We start from the raw sequence: 24127 nt of genomic DNA, 5'->3' as shown, positions 1-24127 counted from the left end.
TCTTCCACGGACCCGATGCAGAAACCCCAACGCCCACTGCCCGACCGAATCCTCCTCAAAACTACCGAGAAATTCCCCACACGTGTCGCTCCGTCGCAGAACAACAACAGCAACGGCACGATCCCCACGTGGCGCAGACCGTCGATGGAGACGGCTCCGGCGACAGGAGGCGCCGCAGCCACCTCCAGATGCACACCGTGCAAAAGGAGTCAGAGACATGGGGGGTTGTCACGGCGACCCCGGCGTCCCATTCGCCGAGATCGGCAGATTATTTTCCGCGCGGAAAATCTCCCGACCCGCCCCGCTAATCTTTTGACCCTGGCTTGCCGTTGGCGCCGTCGCCGGCCAGTCGGCCACCAACGCCGAACAGGGTCAGAGCCTTTTCCACGCGGGGAACCTTCGCGGCAGCCTCGGGCATCCTCATCCCAAGCCCACGAGGCTGGGGCAAGAGGGGAAGGGGGGCGCGAGCTGGGCCGCAGTGCGCAGCCCATATAAACGCGCAACCGCCTTGGTCGCCAAGGAAGCAGCTCACGGGGCAACGAGGATTTATCTACCGGCTGCCAGCCAGCCGCCTTTCGAAACGAGGACGCGGTCTCTCTTCTGGAACCTGGTTCGAGAGCGCGCATCCAGCCAGAGCCAGCCAGCCAGCCGTTTGGGGTTGATTGCTTGGGGTTCGAGGAGGAGGAGGATGGCAATGATGGTGGCGGCGGAGGGGAGCGGGCGCAGGGACGCCGAGGCGGAGCTCAACCTGCCGCCGGGGTTCCGGTTCCACCCCACCGACGAGGAGCTCGTCATGCACTACCTCTGCCGGAGGGTCGCGCGGCAGCAGCTGCCCGTGCCCATCATCGCCGAGGTCGACCTCTACAAGTTCGATCCGTGGGATCTGCCTGGTGCGTGCCGCCCCTCTTCCTCTGCATCTTCCCTTGCTCTGCTTTCCTCTGTTTTTTTTTCATTCGTTTTATCATGGATGGCTTCAAGGAAAAACTCTTCATCCTCTTAACTGTTTATGGATTCGTTCATTCATCCAAATCTTCCGAGAATCGAACCCAATGAATGGCGTTTCTGACCTCGGTGTGTCTTCTGTTCCTTCAGAGAAGGCGCTGTTCGGCCGCAAAGAGTGGTACTTCTTCACGCCGCGAGACCGCAAGTACCCGAACGGCTCGCGCCCCAACCGCGCCGCCGGGAGGGGGTACTGGAAGGCCACCGGCGCCGACAAGCCGATCACGCCCAAGGGCAGCGGCAGGGCGGCGGGCATCAAGAAGGCGCTCGTCTTCTACTCCGGCAAGGCGCCGAGGGGCGTCAAGACCGACTGGATCATGCACGAGTACCGCCTCGCCGACGCTGACCGCGCCCCGGGCAAGAAGGGGTCACAGAAGGTGCGCGGCCATGGGCCATCCCATTCCTTTACTCCGGTTGCATTCCATGGCGCTGCTCACGCCGCCGCGCATTCCCCGTTGGTACTGAATTGCTGACGTTTTTAGCTTCTTGCGTGCTTGCAGTTGGACGAGTGGGTGCTGTGCCGGCTGTACAACAAGAAGAAGAACTGGGAGAAGGTGAAGGTGGAGGAGCCGGAGGCGGCGCCGCATCACCACCACGCCGACTCCATGTCCGACAGCTTCCAGACGCACGACTCGGACATCGACAACGCCGCCGGCATGCAGAACAGCTTCGGGAGCATGCCGCAGGGGGTGCAGGCCATGAAGAACGGCATCGGCGCCGTGACGGTGAAGGAGGACAACGACTGGTTCACCGGCCTGAATCTGGATGATCTGCAGGCGCCTTACAACATGGTGCAGCTGGTGAATCCTAACCCGGTCCACCAGACGATGAATCTGGCAGCTGGTCAAGGCCATGGCTACTTCCAGTCGATGAGCTCGCCGTCGATGAAGATGTGGCAGACAATCTTGCCACCATTCTGAGAAGGGGAAAGACATGCTCTTGTAAATAAGGGGGGCAATAGGAGTGGCTAGACAGGACTAGAAAACAAGATTTAAAATTTGGAGGGTATGATTCTGCAAAACTGTTGCTGTAGGCCTGTAATGTTTATTCATTTGTTAGATCTATCTATGCATTTGGTAACCTGCAAAAAAACACCTACCTCCCTTTGCACTTCTCGAGAAAACTATGAAGTTACTCGTATTGTCATATGTTCAGTCTGAACTGAAATTTATCTTGGATGATTCTACAGAACATTTGGTCTTTATCTGATCTTCGTACAGCTATTTCAAGTTACTATGAAGTACACGAGTAAGATGAGACAGATGCACCATTCTAGTGTTTACTCTATCCTGAGACCATCCTATAATTTTGCAATGAGGGGACCTTGTTCCTTATCTTTCTAGTAGCTTTTGCATATGAGAGATGAAGGATATTGAACAACCAAATGTATTTCTGAAACCGGGATGGTCCATCCACTGTTCCATTCCTCCAACCAAACACAAGTAATACTAGTGTTGTGACACTTGCAGCTAGATTAGACAGATACCATGAAAATGACATTGAACACAAACATGGACATAGGCGATAAGCCTGTTGAGTCGCACACAGGAAGTGATATCGTTTTCATCAAGAAAAATGCGTCATCTACCATTTACATAGTATAGTTTAAAGCAACTTGCATCTGGTTGCAAGATTACGCCAAATTCTGGAGTACATATCAGAAGTGTTCAGGCGTGCGAGAAGATATACACGTTAAAGAGACAGTTGCGATGGGCATTGGTATATCTCTAGGAATATGATAGAAAGGTCTTCAGACCGTACAAGGATAAGCTCTTTGACTTGGACCATGCTATCAGGAGTAGTATGATCTAAGCCGCCAGCTCCTAGGCATTATTTTAAGCCACAAGGTAGCAATCTAAAGGGTATCTGATAGATTAGATGTATTCAGATATCAAATGCTAGATGAGCCCTACCGTCAGAACGCATCCATACATAATCGCCATTGATTAATAGCAGGCTGGCGGCAACCACTCCCAGCTTCAAATCCAATGTGATCTTGTCGTCAGATTCTTCATGCGCACATGCAAAGAAGTAATGCCATCAGAAAGGTTGCAATGACTACAGCAGCTGCAATAGACCCGAGACAAAAGAAAAAAAATATATATATATATAGACACACACACACACACACATATATATATATAGTGGTGCATAATGTATCATCCAGAAGAACGAGATGACACAAAATTATGTATATGCAACGAGATGGATTTTAACTAAAGCACTTATATGATAAGCCAGTGGGCAGTGGGCTCTATATACTATGAAACTGCTGAAACTAAAACATCACAGTATGGAACATAAGAATAAGTTTTGAGTTTCCACTTTCCAGCCATACGGAATGAGAGGAATGAACATGGTGGAAACTTGAAACTGCTTACCATTCAAGCCACAGGTAGGCTTCACAAGCAGTCCAGTAGAACAGCAGCTGGTTAGACACAGGCACACAGATATTAACCCCTTCTGCTTGTAAACAGAGACTCAAGATCAGTTGCCCTGGCAATGTTCTCAGTCAGCCCGTCAGCCCAATTCTGGTGGCAGCTCGTCCCACCCACTGCTGGTCTGCTGTCCTCCATGGAATCTACCCGCCTAACGGATCTTTAGATGGTATCTGCAGCTTTGCTTGAAGCAACAATGTCAAAAATCTTCAGATCAGAAAGCTATGTCAATCTGCTCTTTGCCTTTTCCATCTCATTTCCACTGATTTCATTTTCAAAATCACCTATTCACCTGCAATGCCCCTTCGATGTTAATGGAAGCATTCAGGTGGGCATGTGGCTCAGGAGAAGTTTTGTACACATATAATTGAGCATCTGGTCAGTACAGGATAAAAACATGATGCATAGAAATGCAAGTCTCATGCATCCACCAGAACATGGTTTTCCATTGTAATTCCAGTTTTTAACTTATCATTCAAGTGACAAATAACAAAGAAAAACATACAACAGTCCTAGTTTTCCATGCAGCCAAGTGTCTCCTCAAACTTATAGCAGTTCTTCAGGAATAACAATAGTTACCCTCCTATCCTGTTTCATTTCTTTTTATGGATCGCCTTTCAGAGCTAAGCTTAACCTTGTCACTTTCTGGGAAGTCTGAGAGACACCGAACCACCCTTAGAGCGAACCAATGCTGATGCCTTGGCAAGCTCTCTGCCTGCAAGCCAAGCCTGTATCATTTCTTCAGTCTTCTGCTCTGGTGCAAAACCCTTAGCTTTCATCTCTTCGTAATACTTTGCCGCCTCTTCTAGTCTTCCATTTAGGAATAATCCATGTATCAACACAATGTAGGCACTCCGATCAGGGCTCAGCCCATTTGCAGGCATTGCACTCCATAGCTTCTCCACACTCTCATGCTGCCTCCATCGGCAGAATTTCCTGATCAACATAATGTAAGTGTCCATCTCTGGCTCACAGCGTAACTCTTTCATCTTATCTAATAGATCAAACACCTCAATGGGGTCCCTGGCCACATTAAGCAACGCATGAAAGGTCCTCACTGAAGGAGACAACCCCCTTCGTAACATAGCATCAAACAATTCCATTGCCTCCTGAACCCGACGAGCCTTGCAAAGAGGCCCAATAAGAGAGTTAAAAGTGGCTGTGTCCGGGGCAACCTTCTTCTCCTCCATGGTCCGGACAAGCATCTTTGCCTCGTCCACACAACGTCCCTTTGCTAGCGCAAACACAACTGCATTGTATACTTTCCGATCTGGTGCGATGCCAGCCTCCTTCATACGGTTAAAGAGCTTCATAACAGAATCCAAACTCCCAGTCTTTGAGAAGCATGAGATCATGCTCCCATACGACACAACATCTCTGTCAATGCCCAAATTCTGCATGGCGCTCCAAAACCTCTTTGCCTCCCGAACACTGCAAACAATGTTGCACCAACCATTGAGCACAATGTTGAAGCTCCTGGTCTCGAAGGGGAACTCCTTCTGGCTGGACATGAGCAGGTGCTCCGCATCCTGCATGTTCTTGTACCGGCAAAGCGCACTCAGGAGGCCATGGAATTCGGCGACGCCAGGATGGAATCCGAAGCTCGGCAGCGCGCGGAACGAGGCGACGGCGCCGGCAACGTCATGCGCGGCGCAGTGGCGCCTGATGAGGAGGAGCACCGCGGCCGGGGAGGCCGTCGACGCGCGGCGCATTTCGTCGAGCAGGGCGCGCGCGTCGTCGAAGCGGCGGTGCTTGGCGAGGATGGCGAGCATGGAGTGGGACGCGCGCCGCCCCGGCGCGTACCCGGGCTGCGCCGCTGCCCACCGGAACGTGGCGTGCGCGGCGGCGCAGCTGTTGCGGAGGCGCGCCAGCGCGGCCACCACGAGCGGCTCGGACGCCTCGGCGCCGCACCGGTCGAGGGCCCGCGCGGCGTCCGCCGCATTGGAGGCCTTGGCCTCGGCTGCCACGACGACGGCGTCCACCCCTCGGGCGACGTCGGGTGGGAGCTGCTGCTGGTGGTGGTCCGGGAAGGAGAAGGGGTCATCCTCGCCGCCGCTACCGCCGTCTGCGACGAGGTCTCCGGAAGAACTGGCAAGGCGCGAGGCACCGATGAGGACAGGGCTTAACGGCTTGGGCAATCCGGTGGAGGCGGCGGAGAGTGGGAACGCTCTCGCGAGGACCCTGCGCAACATCGAGGAGGAGCCAGCCGCCGCCCGCCGGTTAATGAGTTGCGCCGTGTCAGGCTACTGCTATGGCAATTGTTATGAAGGAGAACGTCCCTTGTTGGAGAAGCCCCAAACTAACTTCCGCTAGGGCTCGGGAAGAAGCCTAGAGGACTGCTGCCTCCATGACATGGTTCTCTCCGTCCCACCTCTTGGGGCAACGATGGCCACCGTTCCGTCCCGGCGCCACCCTCACCTGCACAGACTAACCGCCCTCCTCTTCAGGCACCAAGACGAGAGGCGCCAGCTCTTCCAAGTCCACGCCCAGCTCGTTGCCCACCAGGTGTTCGACCAAAGTCCCGCACCGTGGCGCGCCCTCCTCAAGGCCTACTCCCACGGCCCTTTTCCCCAGGAGGCCCTGCACCTCTTCAGGCACGCCCGTATACACCTGGCTGACGACACATTTGCCTATGCATTCGCGCTCAAGGCTTGCGCAGGTGTAGGGTGGCCACGAGCCGGCGCCCAGCTCCACGGGCTTGTGATCAGGAAGGGGTTTGAGTTCCATGTCTATGTGCATACTTCCCTTGTCAATGCATATGTCGCATGTGGGCGTTTGGTGGAAGCGCGGAGGGCGTTCAATGAAATGCCCACAAAGAATGCAGTCACTTGGAACGTGATGATCACTGGATTTGCTGGGTGGGGTGAGGTTGAGTATGCAAGGACTCTGTTTGAGCATATGCCCTGCAGGAATGTTGTCTCGTGGACTGGACTGATTGATGGATATACACGTGCTCGTCTTTATGTGGAGGCTGTTGCTCTCTTCTGCCACATGATGGCAGCAGGCATTAGCCCGAGTGAGATAACTGTTTTAGCAGTTATTCCTGCAATATCTAATCTTGGAGGGATCCTTATGGGTGAGATGCTGCATTGCTATTGTGAGAAGAAGGGTCTCGTGTCAGATGTCCGGATTGGGAATTCACTCATAGACCTGTATGCTAAGATTGGCTCTGTGCAAAACTCATTAAAGGTGTTCAATGAAATGCTGGATAGAAGAAACTTGGTGTCATGGACATCGGTAATTTCATGTTTTGCAATGCATGGGCTGTCAATTGAGGCAGTTGAGCTGTTTGCAGAGATGAGAAGAGCAGGGATTAGACCCAACAGAGTCACTTTCTTGAGTGTCATCAATGCTTGCAGCCATGGGGGGTTGGTGGAGCAAGGATTAGCATTTTTCAAAAGCATGGTTTATGAGTACAATATAAATCCAGAGGTCAAGCATTTTGGGTGCATGATAGACATGCTAGGTAGGGCTGGACGGTTGAGTGAGGCTGAGCAAATAATAGAGGGGTTGCCTGTGGAGGTTAATGTAGTGGTGTGGAGGACACTGTTGGGTTGTTGCAGTAAGTATGGAGAAGTTGAGATGGGGCAGAGGGCGGTAAAGAAGATACTGAGCTTAGAAAGAGAATCCGGTGGTGATTTTGCGGTGTTGTCTAATATGCTTAATGAGATTGGTTGGTTTAGTGATGCTGAACAAGCACGAAAGCTAGTAGATGAGAGGAAAGCTGTTAAGGTTCCCGGGCTTGCTTTGGTTGGTGAAATTAGGTAAATCTTGGAAAGGAGCTCTCTCAAATTTTGTTGCAGCTTTACCACTTTAACTGTCTCCCTGTAGTATGCCAACTTTCATTAGATCTACTGACCTAATGTGGGTTATTGCACTCTGTTAGCGTTTTTATCTTCCACGCAAAGACACATTTTTTTCTTGGCTGCTAAATTTATTGTTACAAATTATATGACCACAATCCCACATTTGACCTCAGTCCTCTCCTTGTGCCTTTCTCACCTTCTTTTCTTTTTTGTGTCCTGATACAAAGCCTTAAAGGCATGCTGTATTTGTATTTGTTCACTAGTCTGATTCCTTGCAGGACACAGGTGAACTGAATGACATGTCCAGTACTCCAGTTCTTTCTCCTCTTTAACTGGCTCGTATTGAAATGATAGAAACAGTAAAGAAGCTTCATCATCATCTCATTGTTTCTGGCCTGCACAGCTGTCAATATGCAATGTTCAAGGTTATCACCAAAAGATGCCATCGTTTTCTACAAGAAAGCTCAGGAAGAAGGTATGAAGCCAGACAGCCGGAATTTCCTTTCGTATTGAAGGCTTGTGCAAAAACTTGTGCTCACAAGTCACAAGGAAGGCAAACGGCACAACCATGTTCTAAAACTTGGATATCTTCTGGGCATTTTTGTTTCCAATTTGCTGATTCATGTATATGTTGTTTGCAGTGATATGGTTTGTGTAAGATCGTCTTTGATGAGATGCTAGTTAAGGATGTCGTGTCCTGGAATATCTTGATCAGTGGATACAGCAAGCACAATAGACTAAAAGAGGTTCTGGAATATCCAAGTTAATGCAGGATGAAGAAGTGCAAGCTGATAAGGTTTCAATGGTCAAGGTGATTTCAGCTTGCACTCTTCTAGGAGACTGGGGCGGTGGATTGCATGGTTAGGTACATAGAGCGTTATTTTATTGAGGTGGGTGTGTACTTGGGAAACACTTTGATCGATTACTATGGTAAAAGTGGGCAGGTGCAATCAGCTGAGAAGGTGTTCTTTCACATGAAGGATAAGAACACCATGATACTAAAAGCAATGATCACCACATATGCAAAAGGTGGGAATTTGGTCTCAGCGAAGAAAATATTCGTTGAAAATATATAATCAAATTCCTGACAGAGATTTGATGTCATGGAGTTCTATGATATGCGCATACTAGCAGCCTCTCAGGCTAGTCACTTCTCTGATGCTTTGGATCTCTTCAGGCAGATGCAGAGAGCGAAGATGAAACCAGATGCTGTTGTGATTGCCAATGTACTCTCCGCTTGCACACGCTTGGGTGCACTTGTTCTGGGTGAGTGGATTCATGACTATGTGAGGAGAAACAATATCAAAGCTGACATCATTATGCAGAACTCTCTGATTGATGTATAACGTGCAGGAGGCATTACAAGTATTCGGAGAAAATAAAGAAAAGGACATCCTGTCGTGGAACTCAATCATACTAGGCCTAGCAAACAATGGGTTTGAAGATGATGCACTGAACATTTTTCACGGTATGCTTGCTCAAGGTCTCACACCAAATGAGGTTACATTCCTTGGTGTGCTGATCACCTATGCTTACAGGCAACTAGTTCGGGATGGTCTTAACCACTTTGAAAGCACAAAATCGGTTCACAATTTGGAACCACAGGTGAAGCATTGCAGGTGCATCATCAATCTCCTCGGCCATGCTGGTCAGCTGGAGGAAGCACTGAGAGTCATCATTAAGAGACCCATTGCCCTTGGCTCTGTGGTTTCGAAAATACTGCTGGGAGCGTGCAAGACACATGGTGTCATGGTGATGTAGCTATTGGTGAGGTGGTCTCCAAGAAGCTCAGATGGATGGAGGGAAGCCATTAACGCCAAGAGATGGGTGGCTGATACTGCTGTGACGAAATCACCGGCTTACAGTGTTATTGACCCAGCTAGCTCGAGGAATAGTTAGGTTGCATATTATTGCCGTGTCTGTAAATTTATGAGGGCAGTATTGCCCGTGTTGCAGCGCTGTTTAACTCAGTAGTCAGTTCATGTTACATGATCAGTTCATTACATTTGAATACATAGCATGTCCCCCAAGTCATCAAATTCGTCGACTAAGTTAATAACCTAGTTTTCTTTCCCCAAAATCGTTTGCTGCATACCATCAGGCAGTGCTTACATCTGTTTCAACAAAAACGTAGGCCAATTCGTGTGTAATGTTCCGGTTAACGAGCAAACTAGAATAATAGTGAAACGACTGCCTTCAGCACGAAAACAATCCGATCGGTTGGAAGCTGGAACACATAGATCATGCAAAATCATTCGCTTATCACATGTTGGCAATCGATGACAAAACTTGCTGAACAATAATTAACAAAGATAAGTGCTAATGTAAATCAACTCCCGAAACAATCCAAAACATTCAGGACACGCCAATCTCATTGGAAAGGTGACAACTGAAACGAGACTAACTTGACCAAGGTCTAAAGATAGTATCGGAGGGTAGGCTAGTTGACAGTACTAGTATGTCTATGATATTCAGCGCTTCCCACCGCCACCGCCGATCTTCGGGCCTTTAGGACCCTTCTGTGCAGCACCACCCTTGGATTGTGTCTTCTGAGATTTCGCCACCTCAGCCTTCTTGGCCTTCTTCTCATCCTTGGTCTTCTTAATGCGCTCCTTGATCTCACTGTAAATTTACGCATCAAATAAATACTGAGCAGGACCATGGAAAAATACAAGTTACAGTAAGCAAAATAGCTTTCGTGCACAAGGACTAAAACAATGTGGCGGAAGGAGGATAAATAACAGCAGTATCAGCTTTACTAGTTCAAACTTCATATACTAGAATATAATAAATTGAAGGAATAGCTCTGCGGAAAGATGGAAAACATACCGCAGAGCAGCCTCTCTAGCAGCATCACGAACTTCAGGCTTCTCACTTCTCTTCTTTTGGATAACTTCCAAAGTGGCACCAACAATTGAGCGTGAGTATGGCTTCTTGGTGGTGCGGCGCCTCTTCTTGACAGCTTCAGCGTGAATGTCCTGTAGTTACACATTTAATAACAGCATCATAAGGAATAAAACAACATGGCAGAAACCAATAGCATTTGTAGTCACCAATTGCTGCTAACTCAGCATTGTCGCACAGCCATCAAATAAAATTGACAACACCTCATTTTGGCAATCAAATGCATGTGGTGATCAACTGAAAACTCCAACAAGGGAAAATGCCAAATGACAAATGCCAGAGGTATTTCAAAATGCTGATTGCATTGCTTATGAAGCTTGTTACTGCTTCACACATCGAAGAACATAAATCACCACAAAACCATAATCCTAATGATATTTCAGCAGTATAAAACTAGTTGGATCCATTGAATGCATATTACACGAATGGATCACAGCATGTACATAGGAGTATACAACTAAAATAAAATACCTTCTTGTGCTGCTTCCTGTACATAGCTGTCCAGGTAAGCTTTGCAGGCTTCAGACGGTTGTGGAAGTAGCGCTTGCATTTTGAGTTAGCGAAAAGGAAAACCTGCCAAAGGAAAAATAAAATAAATCTGTTAGATACACTTCCAACTGTTGGTAGTAAAGATCCCCCATTATCAGAAATAGCATACCTGGGAATCAGCACGAATGAACCTAATACCCTTCCCTGGATATATCTTCTGGCCACTAAAACGGCAAAGTTCAGTCCTGCAAACAAAGAAAAGGATTCTTGAGATCACTGTGGTCAAAATATAATAATGCTGAATTTGTTCCTAGTAATTAACAAAAACATAGGCTACTGTGCAATTTGTGTCGTCCAGAGATCATATAGTATTTAATTAGCAACAACGATGAAAAATACATTGCAACAATTTAATAAAAAGAATTAACTTACTTAAGAACCATCTTGTCGGTCTTAGGGAACTTTCACAAGCTCCTGCCTGGATGTCATAAGCAACAAACATGAGAATCACGACCTATGTTTAAAGAACAGAGCCAAAAAAAAAAGCAACTAGGACAGTACAGCAACTCTCCATGAACTGAAACAGTGAAAAGTTGCAAAATTCAGGATATCGACAGGTAATTATTGGGCGACTACTGGCAGTAAAAATACGAGTTAAAATATTTACTGCAAAGCGGGTTCCCTTGTCATTCTAGCACACAAAAAAAAGGCTACTATGCCATCCAAATAGATATAGCGCCTCAGTACATGTGCTCTGATTCAAATGAAACTAGTAAAATCAACAAGTTGTGACGACTATCTACACAAGAACACTAACCACCACAAGCCCATACACTAGGTGATTGTTGGTTAACTACTGACAGCAGAAACACAAAGCAGCAACTGTTGCAAACTGCGCATACATGCCTCTCTTGCACGATGATCATTAGGCCAGGAGCGAACCCAGCATAGGGCATGTACACCCGATAACTTTTGCAAACAAAACCGAAGCTATTAGGTAATAAATTGTAACTGGGCGGGATTCGGATGCAAATAGCTTATATTTGGGTTTGAGGTGCTCCGTTTCGCACAGCAGGAAGGGAAGAGAAGGGGAGGGCATACCTGGTGGGTGCTCGTCGCCGGCAAAGGGCCCTGTGGCAAATGGAGCAGCGCGCGGCGGCTGCTGGGGAACCGGGAGGGGAAACTAGAAGGGGTGCTAGGGTTGGGGCAACCCTTTATATGGCGGAGGCGTGGGATGGTGAGGGGGTGCGGGGCCTTAACGGGCTGTACACGCCGGGCAACCACAACTTCGCGGGGCATGCCCCTCTCGCCGGCCCGTTAGGCCCGACCTGTTCGGCCATGGACTTGGACCGTTTTGATGGACGATGGCAGCGAGTTGTTGACTCTCTCTCTTTTGTCGTTATTTTTTTCTTTCCTTTACACACTGCTACCTTTTTAATAATAATAGCTAGATAAAAAAAAACTTCATATCTGAAATTTAAACAAATGAATATATTCTTAATTTTTTGATATTTTAATGAGATTTTTTACTTCAATATCCTTTACTTTTTTATTTTTATTGTGTTTCCTAATTTCCTCAAAAGGAATTTAAAAAATAGAAACAAATTATTTTTCCCCTTTCAATGGAAACATTAAGCACAAGTATATGTTCAGATTCAGAAGGCCATACATATCCTATACATATACGGTTTTATACACGTACCTACATGGCTACATAAAAGATAAAACACACCATATCAATTATTGTGCTCTCCTCCAACAATTATCGTATTAGGTTGACCTTTTCGAGTTAGCAATTGACCCAAATGTTACGCACATAGCCATGGCATGACACTTTAGCGAATTATAAGCCAAGCGAACAATATTTTCAAAATATTATCATCCCATTTCCATATTCGATATACATATTTGCATCGGAAGCTAACTAAACAGTGGAATCTAACATGATAATCAGACCAAAAAAATTGTAATTGAGCTAAAATTATAGAATTCCGTTAACAATGTACATAAACCAAATCGTCGTCCACTTTATTTCCCACGTCTTGAAGGTGAAGCCAAATACTATAACTAAGACTCATACCCAAATAAGCCACGAGCCATTTTCAGAAAGGGTAGGCATACTCTGCTTCATCCAAACCAGGAGGTAGAACACACTATAGTATCCGAATTTAACAAACAAATTCAATGAAAGAATACAAGAATATAACATGTGTACCTCAAACAAGCCAAAACTTCGATAAGTGTCATCCACGGGTTCAGTGTTGAAGGTATTAGTACAACACACATTCGTATAGGGTACACGTAACAAGCAAAATCCAGCAAACCCCTTGCCATTGCGGACAAAATTTTTACCTTACAGAAAACTTTCCTGAGCTTTTTTCATGGTTTCTATTTCTGATCACTGGTTTATTGTCACAATTTGGTGTCAAAGAATACACTGGTGTTATGCACCCAGTCATGATGCTTGAGTTTTCAGCTGGCATCTTTCTCCGGTTCAGAACTGACAATTGGCAGGTTCCTTCTGTATTGCGGAGATGTTAACCTCCTCTCCAATGGAGTCTTCCTCTTGCTCACCACGAATCTGTTCACCCCCTTCCTCATCGGCATTATCTCAGGGAAGTCCTCGTCTGGAATGTTGGCAAGCTCGGAGATGTCCTTTATCTGGGCTGCTCTCCTGAACCATCTCTCTGCCTTGGCTTCCTCAGACATGTCCAGAGGATCAGGATCCTTCACAGCAGATCCTTCTAAGCTTTTTCCAGTGTAATCTCTATTTGAGCTTCCTCCATAACCTGAGTTGTGAATTGTCTGATTAGGGTTCATGGAATCGCTGATGCTGGCAGCATTGCTATTGTCAGCAAATGAGTCACGCTGGTTATTGCTGTTACTACTGCTCCACGCCTTGTGGCTGCTGTTGCTCCATGTTGCATTGTTGTTATAACTGTGACTGCTTCTCCAAGTATTGTTGTTATAGCTGCCATTGCCGTTCCAAGTACTGCTGCTGTTGCTATACGAAGTATTACCACTCCAAGCATTATTGTTGTTATAATGGTTGTTGCCGCTCCAAGCACTATCGTTGTTATAATTGCTGTTGCCAGTCCAAGCAGTGTTGCTGTTATTGTTCTCACTGCTCCAAGAATTGCTGTTGCTGTTATAACCTGAATTATAAGGTTGTTGTGCAGAGCTAGCTCCATTGTAAGTAGAGTCACCTCTGCTCTCCTTAAAGTTCCCATGGGAGTAGCCTGTGTTCCAAGTACCAGTATTTGCAGTATCACTAGGCCAAGATTGTGCCCCATGAGATTGTGAGTGATGCTGATAGTTGTTGCTTTGACCATAACCACCAGAACTTGAGTTTAGCTGAGAGTAATTTCTGTTCCAGTTCTCATTATCCACGTTGCCTTTGGGCTGACTACCCACCACCTGTGAAGTATTCGAGCTGTTTCCGTACTTTCCTGATGAAGCATTTGTTTCCAAGCACTTTTCAGATGTTGGAGAACCTTCTGACACTATTCCTGTCGCTGCAGTATTCTCCACCGGCTTATCTTTCTTGGCAAAGTAATCAGGAGGAAATGGGACAAATGGGACAAAATCAGAATTGTCAGCATGCTCAAGTAAACTGCGCCTTTTGAACTGTGGTGATGTCAGCGAGCGGTCTTTCTTCTTACTAACTACAAACCGGTTTTCACCTTTCCTCATTGGCATAATCTCGGGTAAGTATTCATCAGAAGTCACACTTGGGACGTCATTTACGTCAAGTTCTCCAACTTTCTTGGACCATTTCTCAGCAGTATCTGATGATTCCATGCCATCTTGCCTCTCAGCTAAGGGCACTGTGCTATTTTCCATGGAACTGTCAACTTCTGCATTTATTTGGCCATCCAGATTTCCCTGTCCATTATTACTCTGTGGTTGAGCAAACATATCTGCAGGTAGGGGCACAAATGGAACAGGATCAATACTGCTAAGGTGGTCTGTTGATTTTTTCAGAGCATCTCCAGTTCCAGGTTGATTGTTTGAGGCTGCAGTAGGTTTTGAACGCCCAAGTATCCTGTCCAAAGTTTGACTGATCTTTGAGTCATCAGATGATGCAGCTTGAGGGCTATTGTTGCTGTACTGTGCATTTGCTAGCCTTCTTTCAAGTGGTGTTTTACGGGTGCTAACCACAAATTTATTCACCCCCTTGCGCATAGGCATAATCTCAGGAAAGTCCTCATCTTCTGCTAGACTACTTAGATCAGCAGAATCGTCGAGTTGAGAAACTTTGCTCAACCATCTTTCTGCCTTTTCATCATTTTCGGCAAGTTTTCTATCAATTTCAGATTTACCACCATTCGTTGCATTAAGAAGCTGTGCCACACCACCTAAACCAGAACCAGCAAATGAAGGGGTTGGTGGGATTGTTGCTGGTCTTTTGCACTCACATTTTAAGCACGACATATTCCTTCCATAATTGTAGAAATCACACCTTAGCAAAAGAACAAAATAAAGTCAGCTGTGTCAAAAGTTATATAAACTCCGAAAACTTAGCAATTAGCAAGTCAGATCTTACTGCGGGCATTCCCACTCTCCACCAGTCAGCAACTTCTTTGGCCGTTGCTCATTGCACTCAAGGCACCTAACATTTCTTGCAAAGTTCATGAAGCTACATCTGAAAGTTGCAAAGCATATTCACTTAAAGTTGAGTAGAAGGAAAAAAAACATATTAGAGAAAAACAGGTTGAATGTTACAAGCTAGTGCAAGAGTAGTGACAGGTTGTACAAAAAGAAAGTGATCGTATAGGTGCAAAGTTGTGCAGCCTACTTTGCAACAATAGAACGAAACATCTAAGTACGCACTTATATACACCATATCTAGTAATAACAAATGATTAATGCGAAGGTTCACACAATGCAAGGCACAGAGCGAAGCACAACTGGAAAATATAAAGAAATATAATGATAGAATTGGCACACCTTGTACAGATCCAGTCGCCTCGCTTCATTTCGATATTTTGCCCTGGAGGTCTGGAAAATCGTTCAGGTTGACTCAAGGAACTTGGTTTGGGAGTTGATTCCACAGTAAAACTTACTAACTCTGCCATGATATTTCTCACAGCTGAATCAATAAGTTCCTTGGCTTCTGAGAAGCTGTCGGAAGAACTGTATGTGTAACTTAACAGATATCGAATAATATCAACAGTTTCAGCTCTCTCTGAAACAATGACCTGGCAAAAATTTCACATGTTTAGTGTGTTGACCAGTAAGTACTTTCCATTCTCTCTGAACAAATTAAATTGTACGTCATAGTATGAAAATTCAACTTTATTAAAGTTGGATTTGAGGTAAATATAGCATTTCAATTGCAGACAACTGTCATACGAACTAGAAGGTGCAAGAAAAATTGTGGCAAAAATACGGAACTTTCTATTTGGATTTTTTTTTTCACGGACTGGCCATGAATTGGTTATGCATCTCAGTGTCTCAATGAAAACATAGTGGTAGCACAGAAACCATACATCTACTCAGACAGTAACTAGAGCTCAGTAAGATCTTATTCCAGCAGACTGATGAACAATAGATGATTGAACTAAGATTTACTGCACCCAACCAATAATGAAGCAATGAGACCAACCAAGGAAATGGCAATTACTCACATCGGTTTCTTCCCCCGCGAGGTAGCGCCGCAGCCGCTGTGCTGAAGACTCCCCATCCTTGAACAGAACAGGCGCGGCGTTGGCCACCAGGACCTCCACATCCTTCCTTGGAAGCGACCTGGACACACACCGGAATCAGTCAGCAACTATAAGACCCTCAGCCCCGCCAAAGCCCAATCAGCTAGCCGGCCAAGCCAATCGCTTCACCTGAGGAGGTCAGGCCGGTCACGCGCGAAGGCGAGGCAGGTGGAGACAGCGGCTTCTGCACTGTCCGACAGGTCGCATCCGGAAGCGAGGGCGAGCTCGTCGCCGAGGCTGGGGACGCGGGAGGCGTACCCGGCGGCGGCGAGGCGGTCGACGAGGCGGGACCACTCGGGGAAAGGAGCTCGGGGCGGGGGCGGAAAGGAGGACGAAGCGGCGGCCGCGGACGAGGTACAGAGGGTGCGTAGCGGGGAGCGTGAGGAGAGCAGGAGCAGGCGGCGTGAGGCCACGCACGGCGGGGTGAGGAAGAGCGCGGCGGCGGCGGTCGCGGGCCGCAGGCGGAGCGGGGAGGAGGTGAGGAGGAGGGACGAGAGGAGCTTGGAGGCGCCGCCCATGGCGCCGGAGCGGGAGAGGGAGAGGGAGGGTTTTGCACCTCCGCTCCCGGCTTCGGTATGGGGCGCAGCGGGCGGCCGGGTTTAGCCGGACGGCGATGGCGCGGCGGACGGAGGTTGGAGAGATTTTTTTTTTTTTTTGAGGAGCGGTTGGAGAGATAATATCTGGCTGTGATCGGACGGCTAGTATTCTGTGCCGGTAACGGGATGGCCGAGCTGGGCCTTTCGGCCTGTTGGCTGCGGCCCATGCTAGGCCCCCAGTTGTATTGTTCTTTTACAGGCTTACAGCCCATCTAGTTGTACATTGTGTGTGAACCAGGCCGGTCCTCCTTTTGTTGGAAATGGAATAATGCTTAATGGGCCAAGGTACAAACGCTCAAAAAGGGTGCCTATCGAAACACACTGACCCCCAGAATTCCCATCAAACTCATCTAAAAAGACCCTATAAAAAGGCGCCTATGGGTGCCACAACGATTAGCACATGGGTGCGGTACCGTAGGTTAACAGGATCTTTCAGCGGCGCAAGGGGCGGCCATGGCGCCATGCCCCTTGTGGAAATGAAACGAGGTCAGCGATATCGTGTGCCAAAAGGCCAAAAGGGTCGCGCCCCCGTGCCATTTTCAGACGATCCTTTTTCCCCCCGGAGGCCAATCGGCAACTGCCCGCCAGGATCCGGGATGACCGAGCGTCCACCACACCACCACGACCAAAGAGGCAGAGAGAACGTGTGGTCCGCGGTGTCGGCCGGCCGGCGGGCTCGTCGGCCACCGCGAGCCGTGCTGCCCGTACGCACGTCAGCCTGGATCTCACGGATTTCGGCGGATGTCAGGTCGCCGAGTTCGGGATCGTGTTCGTACGCAATCGTTTTGACGGAGATCTCCTCGTCGAGCGGCACAAAATTAAAGGCTGTCACCGTTAAACGTGTTAGCTTCGGCTGATGGTCACACACGCACACACTAGCTCAATGTGCGAGGAAAAGCATATTCCATCCCGACGGCGATGCTGGAGAGCTAGCTAGGTTAGGTACGTGCACTGCAGTGTGAAAAAGGAGGGCGCGGAACGTGGGATTCCTGAGTGGACTACACGATCTTTCCGTCCGTACGTGTTCTCACGCTCATTTCTTCCATGCACGATCGGGCCCCCCTTTTTGCCGTGATCCAGCGGGGAACGTAACGTAGCCCTCCCGCGTTGCAATCCGAATCGGAGCAACATCGTCATCCGGTGCGAGCGAGTGGGCATGCGCCTAGATAGAATACCTAACCGAGCCAACTGCTGCGTCACAGTTGGTTCGCAATGCACGAGCACGACGACGCCATCCTATTCCTATCGTATCCAATTGTTCACTTGCAAAAAGACAGCGCATTCTTCTTCTTCTTTTCTGCGAGTGCATGCAAGAGACAACGCATTCGACAGTCGACACAGACACACAGACCCAGGCCAGCAGAGTACCTCTCGGAGCACCGGATATACAGGAGCACAGATCCACATCCACCATCGCCGAGCACTACTGCATGTGAGCCTGAAGCTCGTGGACGCCCCTCATTGCGGCGTTGACCGGCGGCGAAAGATCCGGCGGGGGTGCGGGTGGTAGGTGCGCGCGCACGAACAGGGCCAAGTGCTCCAACGGTTGAGTGGAGTAGTGGACACATGGTAAGTGGACACATGGTAAGGGGTGTTTTGCTAAAATTTAGCACCTGTCATATGGTATGTTTGATAGTAATTAGGTATTAAATATAGTCTAATTATAAAATTAACTGCACAAATGGAGGCGAAACGAATCTATTAAGCCTAATTAGTTCATGATTTGACAATGTGGTGCTGCGTAACCATTTGCTAATGATGGATTAATTAGCCTTAATAGATTCATCTCGCGAATTAGACTCCATCTGTGTAATTAGTTTTGTAATTAGCTTATATTTAGGCCCTATTTGGCATGGCTCCAACTCCGGGTGGAGCTGCTCCACTCCAGAACTCCACATGGGGCCAGCTCCGCTCCAAAACTCCAGAACTAAGGTGTTTGGCTAGATAGGTGCTCTCAGCTCCAAAAAAGATCGATTTCAGTGTGGATTGCCATTGTTGCCCCCCAATTAAGGCCCCACTTGTCATCCTCTCTATCCTATCTTCTTCTTCCCCTGGATAGTTTTTGCAGTCGGGGCAAGACAGGCGGCGGGGCTGGGCGGCGACGGGCGACGGGGTGGGCGGCGACGGGCGACGGGGATGGGGCTTGGGTAGCGGGCGGCGACAGGCACCGGGACGGGCCGAGCGGTGGGGCGGCTTGGGCGGCGACGGGCAGCGGGGCCGGGTGGCGACGGGGGCGACCGTCGGCGGGGCTTGGGCGGCCGGCAGGGCTCGGCGATGACGGGCGGCAGGGCTGGGACGGCGACGGGCGGAGCTCGGCGAGTGGGACGGGGCGGCGACGGGCGGGGTTGGTGTCGGTAGCGGGGGGATCTGCGGTCGGCGGTGTGGGGTGCGGCCGGCGGCGGGGCTACGGTGGCCGGCGGTGGCCAAGACCCGAACGGCACCCTGCTGTCGTGAGAGAACGGAGGGAGGCGCGGGACGGGGAACAGGTAGAATAGAACGAAACGTTTTTTTCCATAACCAGTGGTATTGGTGGGTAATTATCCACCAACTCCACGAGGAGGTTCAAAAGAGAGGTTTCTGGAGCAGCAGAAAATGTGCTCCAAAACTTCACCTCCATTTGCACTACAGCTCCATGGAGTTGGCAACTCCATGGAGTTTTGGAGTTGGGGTATTTGGCTGAATTTTTTGATGGAGTTGCTGGAGTTTAGGAGTGGAGCCGTACCAAACACGACCTTAGTCCTACTAATTAGCATCGGAGCATCCAATAAAACCATGCTCAAGTTTAGCTTCTCATATCCAACATCTTCTGCGCCCATGTCCACACACCTTGCCTGCGCGTGCGACACCTCGCACCTCACGGCACGGGTCAGTGTCAGAGCTGCAAGAAGAGGTAGAGGACCAAGGTGGATGTCAGAGAAAAATCAATAGAGCAAAAAGTTGATGCCCCGGATAAAAAAACACCCATCATCGGTCTCTGTCCTGACTCCTCGTCACTCTGAATAAAGCAAAACGAGGTGTGGCAAGTTGACTTCCAGGGACGCACGAATGAACGACAGCGCGAGCGAGCGAGCTGTGTCCAGTGTCCGGTCTCCTGTGTATAAAATCCCCCACCACCTCTGGCCATTGGCCATCCATCCGACCATCCCCCAGGCCTCCACTGCACGCCTATCAGATTGGCGCGAGACCACCACTGCCAAAGAGTGGGAGAGTCACTCAACTCAACAGAGCACCGAGCCGCAGCCTCTTCTCTTTGCTCTGTACTGTGGTTTTGTGGTGGTGGTGGTGGTGGTGAACTGGTGATGGCGATGGAGTACACCTCTAAGAAGAAGGCTTTGCTCGTCCTCTTCATGTTCTCTTGCCTTCTTGTTCCCATGGCTTCCTCCGCGGCGCCTCTGTCCAGTAAGCAGCTACATACCAATCCTTGCTACTTCAGCCCTTGCTCCTCGTCTTCTTCATTGGCTCTCTGTTGCATGCTTCCTTACTTATCGACGGCTCTTCTTGTTCTGCTTTTGCAGGAAGCCTGTCCCTGACGAACAACCGGGTCCCGGAGCCTGCCGTTGTGGAGGTCCCTCTTCAGGTCTGTCTCGCTCTCCACCGTTCGACATCTGCTGCCTGATAGTTCTCGTTCGTCGCATGCATATCCGACATAGCACTGCACAATTCATGCATGCTCTTCATAGTTCATGCTTGTCTCTCCCTGCTCTGAAGCAACAAGAAATGCTTGCTTGTTCGTGGTGACCTCTCGAGATCAAATCTGCCGCATCCAATGTGCCATGGCACGTGCGCACCCGTGCCGGCGCTCACACGAAACTGACCCTTTAGCTATGCGCGCTAACACTCTAACAGGCTCAGTGCTCTCCTGTACCGGAGTCGGCCAACGGCATAAACAACCCACAGATTCACAAGCTTCTAGCGCCTAGGCAGCTTTACCTTTTTGCAACACACGTGAGCCGTTGCTCCGGCCGGCCTTTGGATGCTCGGTGGAGCAGATAGCAGATGATGAGCAGAAGCGTTGGTTGCTGGGGCACTCCGCTCACATCAGTACATCACATGCGCGCTAATAGCTAGGCCGGCCGGCCGGCCATAGTGCAGTTCACATGCATGGCCACTCGCACACAGTTGCATCTGCGTGGCCCACTCACGACGCCTTTCCCCGAAAAGATAAAAGTTCAGTCGATTCAAATCGTTTGTGCAATCGTGCAACGAGCACAATGATCTGCAAGCTGCCAAATGCTCGATTCCATACGCGTAAACTTCTGTTAGTATAATTTCTGGCGCACTAGCAAGCAACTTCCTAAGCATTGTAAATGGATCCGTGTGTACAGCAGGGTGAAGAGCGAAACCTCGGCGAGGTGGCGGCGAGGATGGACATCGAAGTCAACGACTACCCTGGGTCCGGCGCCAACAACCGCCACGAACCCAGGAGCCCCGGGAGAGCTTGAAGCCTCTGCGCACGTCTCGGGGAAGAAGAAGGAGAAGAAGGAGGAGGAGGAGGAGGAGGAGGAGGAGAAGAAGAGCACGGGATCTTGAGAGTTTCGATCGGTAGGAGTACTCCTAGCTATAACTATATGCTGTAGAGGTTAACGAGTCTTGTCGTCCGTCTCGTCGGTGGCGATCGATCGAGCCTGAGCTAGCGTGTTAGGGCCGGGTCGTCGCCACCCACTGTCAGGTCGATCAAGTAGTGGCTAGAACCGGTGTAGCTGGCTGCACCTCTCGATCGACGGGAGAGAAAGAAGTTTTCAAGTCTTTCTACGCGCGTGTGTGTATGTCTTCATGTAAGCTCAAGTATGTCAGTGTCGTTTGTGACTCTGTTTGGCATTGTACATGTTTGTTTTAGCGCGCTACTCGATGTCAACGTACATACAGCACGTCTACTGGCTACTGAGGTTGGCTTTTAGTCCAGCAGCGATCTCTGATCTGTGCACTATAGCACTGTCGTCATCTGCGTGTTACTGTTGCATGACTGCAGAAGTTGACGACCTCGCCATCTGCTACAGTGCGTTTTTGGCCGTGTTATCATTGACGCTGAAGAAAACTCATCAGCCCCCTCTGGGGCCACCAACATCACTGTACGATGGCAGAACGCCATTTTCAATTTTTGACCTCACGAGCGAAGGATGGTGCTTAGTGGTCGAGAAGCGAGAAACTCCGACGGAGTCTCCATCCTATCCGACTTGCTAAACTTCCAATCATACTTAACTTAGCAAGTCACCTTACTATAGTGCAGTAATTGTCTGAATGGAAAGTGGAAAATGAAAAGACTGTTGTAGTACAAAATAGAGAGGCTGTTGGAGTGGATGACGAGTGCGGATTTTTAAAGAGAAAATTAGCTATTAGGATTTGGAGAGCGGAAAATTGTTAGTCTGTTGGAATAAGCAACTCAATCTAGAGATGAATCTTTTTACTAACCTAGATAGAGAGTTAAATAGAGAGCCAAAAATAAGTAGTCTGTTGGAGATGTTCTTACTCAGCAAAATCTGCTGTCATCAAACTTGGTTTGGCCATACATCAGGGCCTCGGTTTTGCATGAATGAAACGCTCTAGTTCACAGGCCAGGATTATAACTTCCATCCATGCCTGAGATGAACAGGAGCCGACGCTCAAATGAACTAAAAAGCTGCTAAAACCAAATTCTTTTGGTTACATTGGTTCCCAAGAACCGGAGGAGCTGGAGGCTTGGAGCCCTACCAAATGATGTCTAAATCAATGGAACACTACTACAGTTTGCTCATTATCAAGTGCTAGAAATGGACGCACGGACCACGGATCACGGGCTGGAGCGAGTAGTTGCCGACCACAAACGAAGTATGCAAAACATATTCCCTCTTGGGGCGACGAGAAGCTGTCGACGGAAATGTCAGCAAGATCCGTTCAGTTCCTTCGATTGGCGCAGGAGAAATCACATGATCGGTCGGGTGGGTCGGGGTATACCTTTTATACCACTACTGTGCAACTCTTGTCGTCTCTTTAACTATTCGTGCTTTGACTTTTGTAGCCCCGCTGCCTCCAAGAATAGAGTTTTCAGCAATAGATGCAATTGAAGATTAGCAGTAGATCATCAGCATCGTTAATCGCCCTGCTCCTCCGTAACAATCTAGTCGCTTCTATGAGGAAATGTAGAGCGATTTGCGTAACTTCTACTGCTAATCTTCCAGCTGGGACTGACGAGACAGGCTATCAGAGGCTCAGAGCACAGCACCCTTTTTGTTGGTTGCTGCCTTTCCGCCAGCCAGGAGCAGATAAAAACATTTGCCGTTTGGCGGCTAACGATGGCTTTGGTTGAGCTCTCGTTATCTTGCCATCACAAGCATCGTGTACGGACCGGGGCAAATTAAAGGAAAAAATCTGTCGCGATTACACTCGCTTTCGCTCCTGTAGTTGCACCAAAACCGTGGTCCGCCGCGCTCCACTTCCCGGGGCTCGAAAAGGTTAGGAAAAGAAAAGAAAAGAAACACTAGATCGCTACACAATTAATGAACTTGCCCTAGAAATGATTAGATGCATAGCCCTTGTTTACTTCCCAAGTTGGGAGTTGCAAAATTGGCATTTTGCCATAAATGCGACACTGTAGTGTTTCGTTTATATTTGTGAATTATTGTCCAAATATTGACTAATTAGGCTCAAAAGATTCGTCTCGCAAAGTACAACAAAACTGTGCAATTAGTTTTTGATTTCGTCTACATTTAGTACTCCATGCATATACCGCAAGTTTGATGTGATGGGGAATCTTCATTTTCATAGTGTCAAAGTTGGGAGTTTGGAGGGAAGTAAACAAGGGCATAGTTGGGTGCGATTGTGGACGCTTGCGACAGCTTTCTCTTCCTTGCCACGTGGAATCGGGTTACAGCAACAGCACATACCATTCTCGTCGTTTGATGTGTGTGTTGTACACGTACACTGCTGCTATTATTCATCTTGCCAAGTTAAGTTTCAGTCATTTTCAGGTGGTCTATTTAGAACTGCTGAAACAGGATCTCGGCCAAACAAAGCCCTTGTCGACCAAGGACCCTCTTCTGCTTGCAACGCGCTGATTCATTCGCCTCGTCGCGTGACATCTTGATCGCCAACGCACGACGTCACAGTTGAGCAATGCGGGAGAGATTGTGGCGATGATGATTCGGTGTCTAAAGTTTCACTGTTCGCGAGTTGCAGGGCCGGGTCCACCCGGCCCAGTGCGTGTTCCTGAT

General features: G+C 48.6%; 6 protein-coding genes and 1 non-coding gene across 9 annotated transcripts; 4 read left to right on the top strand and 3 right to left on the bottom strand.

The window, feature by feature from the left end:
* The first annotated feature begins 466 nt into the window (after positions 1 to 466).
* LOC117857365 (NAC domain-containing protein 68) lies at positions 467 to 2190 on the top strand. The gene is made up of 3 exons (XM_034740001.2): positions 467 to 890; positions 1093 to 1376; positions 1500 to 2190. The coding sequence occupies exons 1-3, from the start codon at positions 689 to 691 to the stop codon at positions 1917 to 1919; spliced, it is 906 nt and encodes a 301-aa protein (XP_034595892.1). The 5' UTR covers positions 467 to 688; the 3' UTR covers positions 1920 to 2190.
* Positions 2191 to 3859: 1669 nt separating this feature from the next.
* LOC117857363 (pentatricopeptide repeat-containing protein At5g15010, mitochondrial) lies at positions 3860 to 5629 on the bottom strand. Its single transcript, XM_034739993.2, has one exon. The coding sequence runs from the start codon at positions 5627 to 5629 to the stop codon at positions 4076 to 4078; it is 1554 nt and encodes a 517-aa protein (XP_034595884.1). The 3' UTR covers positions 3860 to 4075.
* Positions 5630 to 5789: 160 nt separating this feature from the next.
* On the top strand, positions 5790 to 7205 carry LOC140220090 (pentatricopeptide repeat-containing protein At1g09220, mitochondrial). The gene has a single exon (XM_072293763.1). It carries the CDS (start codon positions 5790 to 5792, stop codon positions 7203 to 7205), a length of 1416 nt encoding a protein of 471 aa, XP_072149864.1.
* Positions 7206 to 7528: 323 nt separating this feature from the next.
* LOC117857364 (uncharacterized) lies at positions 7529 to 9273 on the top strand. 2 transcript variants are annotated; one of them, XR_011898223.1, is made up of 3 exons: positions 7529 to 7718; positions 7885 to 8509; positions 8597 to 9273. It is a non-coding gene; the product is annotated as an uncharacterized protein (transcript). The 2 variants fall into 2 exon arrangements; XR_011898222.1 differs by having other exon boundaries at positions 7885 to 9273.
* Positions 9274 to 9487: 214 nt separating this feature from the next.
* On the bottom strand, positions 9488 to 11850 carry LOC117857366 (large ribosomal subunit protein eL24). The gene is made up of 6 exons (XM_034740002.2): positions 11738 to 11850; positions 11069 to 11114; positions 10806 to 10881; positions 10619 to 10720; positions 10073 to 10221; positions 9488 to 9865 (listed from the first exon to the last, which is right to left on the bottom strand). Exons 2-6 carry the CDS (start codon positions 11077 to 11079, stop codon positions 9715 to 9717), a joined length of 489 nt encoding a protein of 162 aa, XP_034595893.1. The 5' UTR covers positions 11080 to 11114; positions 11738 to 11850; the 3' UTR covers positions 9488 to 9714.
* Positions 11851 to 12846: 996 nt separating this feature from the next.
* On the bottom strand, positions 12847 to 16984 carry LOC117857362 (zinc finger protein VAR3, chloroplastic). The gene is made up of 5 exons (XM_034739992.2): positions 16474 to 16984; positions 16267 to 16384; positions 15587 to 15837; positions 15183 to 15281; positions 12847 to 15098 (listed from the first exon to the last, which is right to left on the bottom strand). Exons 1-5 carry the CDS (start codon positions 16860 to 16862, stop codon positions 13109 to 13111), a joined length of 2847 nt encoding a protein of 948 aa, XP_034595883.1. The 5' UTR covers positions 16863 to 16984; the 3' UTR covers positions 12847 to 13108.
* Positions 16985 to 20031: 3047 nt separating this feature from the next.
* LOC117854756 (uncharacterized) lies at positions 20032 to 21784 on the top strand. Of its 2 annotated transcripts, none has more exons than XM_034736997.2 (3): positions 20032 to 20339; positions 20456 to 20517; positions 21269 to 21784. In XM_034736997.2, the coding sequence occupies exons 1-3, from the start codon at positions 20240 to 20242 to the stop codon at positions 21380 to 21382; spliced, it is 276 nt and encodes a 91-aa protein (XP_034592888.1). In that variant the 5' UTR covers positions 20032 to 20239; the 3' UTR covers positions 21383 to 21784. The 2 variants fall into 2 exon arrangements, with proteins under 2 accessions (XP_034592888.1, XP_034592887.1); XM_034736996.2 differs by having other exon boundaries at positions 20043 to 20339; positions 21266 to 21784.
* Positions 21785 to 24127: the final 2343 nt, after the last annotated feature.

This window comes from Setaria viridis, chromosome 5 (genome assembly GCF_005286985.2).
Source record: "Setaria viridis chromosome 5, Setaria_viridis_v4.0, whole genome shotgun sequence".
NCBI lineage: Eukaryota > Viridiplantae > Streptophyta > Magnoliopsida > Poales > Poaceae > Setaria > Setaria viridis.
Note: the sequence above shows the minus strand (reverse complement) of the source record. Positions and strands in the feature narration are given on the sequence as shown.